The 3,773-nt window shown below is 30.8% G+C and overlaps 1 protein-coding gene across 1 annotated transcript; it reads left to right on the top strand.

Moving 5' to 3' along the window:
* Positions 1-2,294: 2,294 nt before the first annotated feature.
* LOC111617410 (equilibrative nucleoside transporter 4-like) lies at positions 2,295-3,680 on the top strand (the record flags this gene model as incomplete). Its single annotated transcript, XM_023358706.1, has 2 exons — positions 2,295-2,478; positions 3,440-3,680. Coding segments are annotated over exons 1-2 (355 nt in total), but the record flags the coding sequence as incomplete, so codon positions are not given.
* Positions 3,681-3,773: the final 93 nt, after the last annotated feature.

Raw genomic sequence — 3,773 nt, 5'->3', positions numbered from 1 at the left:
AAGCATTAAAGTAAATTATGTTGTAAAAACTAGCTTAATATGCAAATTAAAAAAATAATAATAATTAAAAATGTTGGCGATCACGAACATAATTTCACGGGTATAGTTTATAATTGTCCATAATTTCAACTGTAGAGGCCATCTTGAATGATTGCATATTTAAATAGTAACATGAAAAATGAGGGTAGTTACAGAAGTAAAAACTATATATACATTAGTTTAAGATAACTACGATAAATTTTCATATTAATCTTGTCAGTTGTACAATAAATTATACATTATAAACATTACAAGAAAAGATTCCTTCTTGCATACATGAAGGATTCTTGTAATAACTTCTTTACTTATTATTATTAATTTTTTAATTTTAGTTTTTCAGAGCATCCTTGGATGAACATTTCTTTATATTTTAATAAGTAAATCTACAGCTAAAATCATTTATTTCGCATATTAACACAAATCAAACAGAGTTGCCAGATTTCCCGATTTTCGGGGATTATCCTGGATATTTTTCCCATAGCCATCTAGCGACAGGAGATCTATTCTAAAATCTGTTCCTACAATGAAATATTCTTTTTTTTACCACATTTTAAATGTGCTTGCCACTGGAAGAGTAAAAATACACATCTACTGCATGACCTGGAATTGAAGTGTCCCAGTGTCTTTCGGGGAAGAACTCATTTTGTTCCGGATTTTATCCCCAAATACCTGGCAACCCTAATAGAACACTTAATTGTCAGTAAGGATATTAATATTATAAGAATAGAACTCATGCAATTCTTGAATGTTGCATGCATTCTATTCTTAATTTCAAATTTTTTGTATTGCTCAAACCTGTACTCTGAATATCTACTCATTTACTTAAGCAATTAACATTTATATTACAATAAATTATTAGTGTTTCGATTTCTTTTATGTCCCTAGAAGACAGGTTTTAAGATTTTATATAAAATTTTTCTTGGATTTAAGAAAAATTTTCTATATCTGTTGATCCGTACCTTATATTTATGAGCTGATATTAGTATAAAGAAATGTGCTGCAGTGTTTATACGAGATTTATTATAATGTTAAAGAGACTGGATATTAGAAAATTCAGTAAGTAATACTAACACGAATATTTTTGATGTAACAAGTAAGTTTGATAGATTAATCAGTTCTGATAAGCTATAAAATGAAATATTGTTGGCTTGCATGCAAACACGGTTAGCAAAATATAATACATTATTGATTACGCTTAAGCAATTATTAAGACTACACACGCATCTTCGTGTTCCTGATAACGTTAATTAATTCAATATCTGTGCATAGATATTGTGTGTACAGTCGACCCCCTCTATAAGATCATTGATTTTTCCGTTTTATCTGAATTACATGTTGTACGAGTCACTTAGATTTTACAAATATGTGAGCCGTTCACAGCCCGGCACACGTATTTGTAAAATCTAAGTGACTCGTACAACATGTAATTCAGATAAAACGGAAAAATCAATGATCTTATAGAGGGGGTCGACTGTACACACAATATCTATGCACAGATATTGAATTAATTAACGTTATCAGGAACACGAAGATGCGTGTGTAGTCTTAATAATTGCTTAAGCGTAATCAATANTATACAGTCGACCCCCCTATAAGATCATTGATTTTTCCGTTTTATCTGAATTACATGTTGTACGAGTCACTTAGATTTTACAAATATGTGAGCCGTTCACAGCCCGGCACACGTATTTGTAAAATCTAAGTGACTCGTACAACATGTAATTCAGATAAAACGGAAAAATCAATGATCTTATAGGGGGGTCGACTGTATACATATACATAGTCTCCTGCTCTCTATAGAGAAGAATGACAGTTGCCTGGGATTCTTAACTCTTTCTGCTCTGTGGGTACTAAGAGAGTCTCTTTTAGCAAGCCCATTATTGATTCGGCCATGCCCACAATAGTTAGAAGTGTATGATATGTTATAAAAATAAATATCATCAAGAACATAATTTTTATTACTGTCTTCATATATCAAATGTTATAAAATGGAGGACACTTTTGACATGTTTTAAATTAGTTTCCAGGAAGTTTCTGACATTTAAAATATTTGATTGAGTTATTTTAACAGATGGAAACATTGTTTAGAGTAGTATCAGTTTTTTTTTTTTTTTTTGCTCCTTTCCCTATGGGTACTGACATGGCCTTTAAAATACCTTTATTCTAATATGCTACAATTTAATTTACAATAAATTGTTAATATCTTTCACACATTATTTCACATATTGACTAGAGTGAGGCACGTATAAACTACACATAAAAATATTCAGAAAGGAAGCTTCAACCTGGTCTTCACAACACTTCAGGGATTTCCAGCTTCTAGGTATGTGTCAACAATCTCCGATACCCAATAATTTGTTTACATTTGAAATAAATGATTGGGTATCGGATGTGGTCACATTGCAAAGTGAGCCAATGGAGTGCCATCTTCAAAAACAGGTAGAAAACAACTTGATATACAGTTTAATTAAATTAAAAATAATAATTTTACTTTTGCTCTGAAATTTTATGTGGCAAAATAAGAAATAACTTTACTATTTATTTATTTCTTATTTTCCCACATTTTTTCCTTTTATCTCGACAAGTAGTAACACGTTGAAGTATTTCTACGTGATGTATTATATATTTTTATATTAAATTCCTCACAAATAACATGAAGCAAGTACATTTCTAGTCAACATACAAGAAAAAAAGAATATTAGATGAACCATTCAATGACTTTAATCTTTTACTTCTTCATACTTTTTTGATTTCGGGAGCATTTTTCCGACTCCATTCGACTTTCGACGTGTCACCTTTCATCAATATTTTTTTTATTATTTTCTTTTATGGATTTATTTCAGCTGACACTATTGAATCTCTCCATCGCTTCTCCTTCTGTTTTTCAATATTCATCCCTTCTTTGGTTTCTGAGACATTGGTAAAATGTAAGATGTATTTCTTTACCTATTCTTTAATCAAACTTATTACCAAACACGCAGTATTCGCTACTTAAATCGATAAATTTTTAGACTATTTTAGATACAGAATTCAAAGCTTTAAAATCACTTTATCTACTGCTTATTTTAGTCCATTTTCAAGCAAAATGGCAGCCATTTTGAAAGGCGTGTCATACAGCGTGACATCTGTTTATCTCTATAAAATGATGTATATTATGAAAGTGTTCTGCTTTTTAATTGGCATTCATACACCAGAATTTAAAACTGTCGTGGTATCATTTTATAATGAATAATACTAAAGCGTGATTGACAGAGGAACTGTACTTTCTAGATACCTTTTTCTAAAACCATAAATTTGATTGCTTTAATTTCTTTACAATTTGATTATTGAATATGTTTCTAAATAAATATATTCTGGAACTAATTGTTTACCTTTTCTTATTTAAAAAAAAAAAAAAAAGATTTTAGCTTCCATACCATACGATTGGACAAAAGCCAAATTGGTATTATTTTCATCCGTCAGAATTGTGCTTGTTCCGCTTTTAGCCATGTGTGCGGCTCCGAGAGGTGATCCTTTATTGAAAAACGAAGAATGGGCCATGGTTCTGTCACTCTTTTTAGGTCTTTCTAATGGAGTTTTCGGTTCTGTACCCATGATTGTCGCACCTTCGATGGTGCCTGACGAACAAAAAGAATTAACAGGTAAGAGCTTATAATTTTTCTATCTAAATACAAACGTAGTTATTGTAATACAGGTAACCCCCGTATAACACGGCACTTCTATAGCACGGATTC

Source organism: Centruroides sculpturatus, unplaced genomic scaffold, assembly GCF_000671375.1.
Source record: "Centruroides sculpturatus isolate CEXI.00-Female unplaced genomic scaffold, Cexi_2.0 scaffold5891, whole genome shotgun sequence".
Lineage (NCBI taxonomy): Eukaryota > Metazoa > Arthropoda > Arachnida > Scorpiones > Buthidae > Centruroides > Centruroides sculpturatus.
Note: the sequence above shows the minus strand (reverse complement) of the source record. Positions and strands in the feature narration are given on the sequence as shown.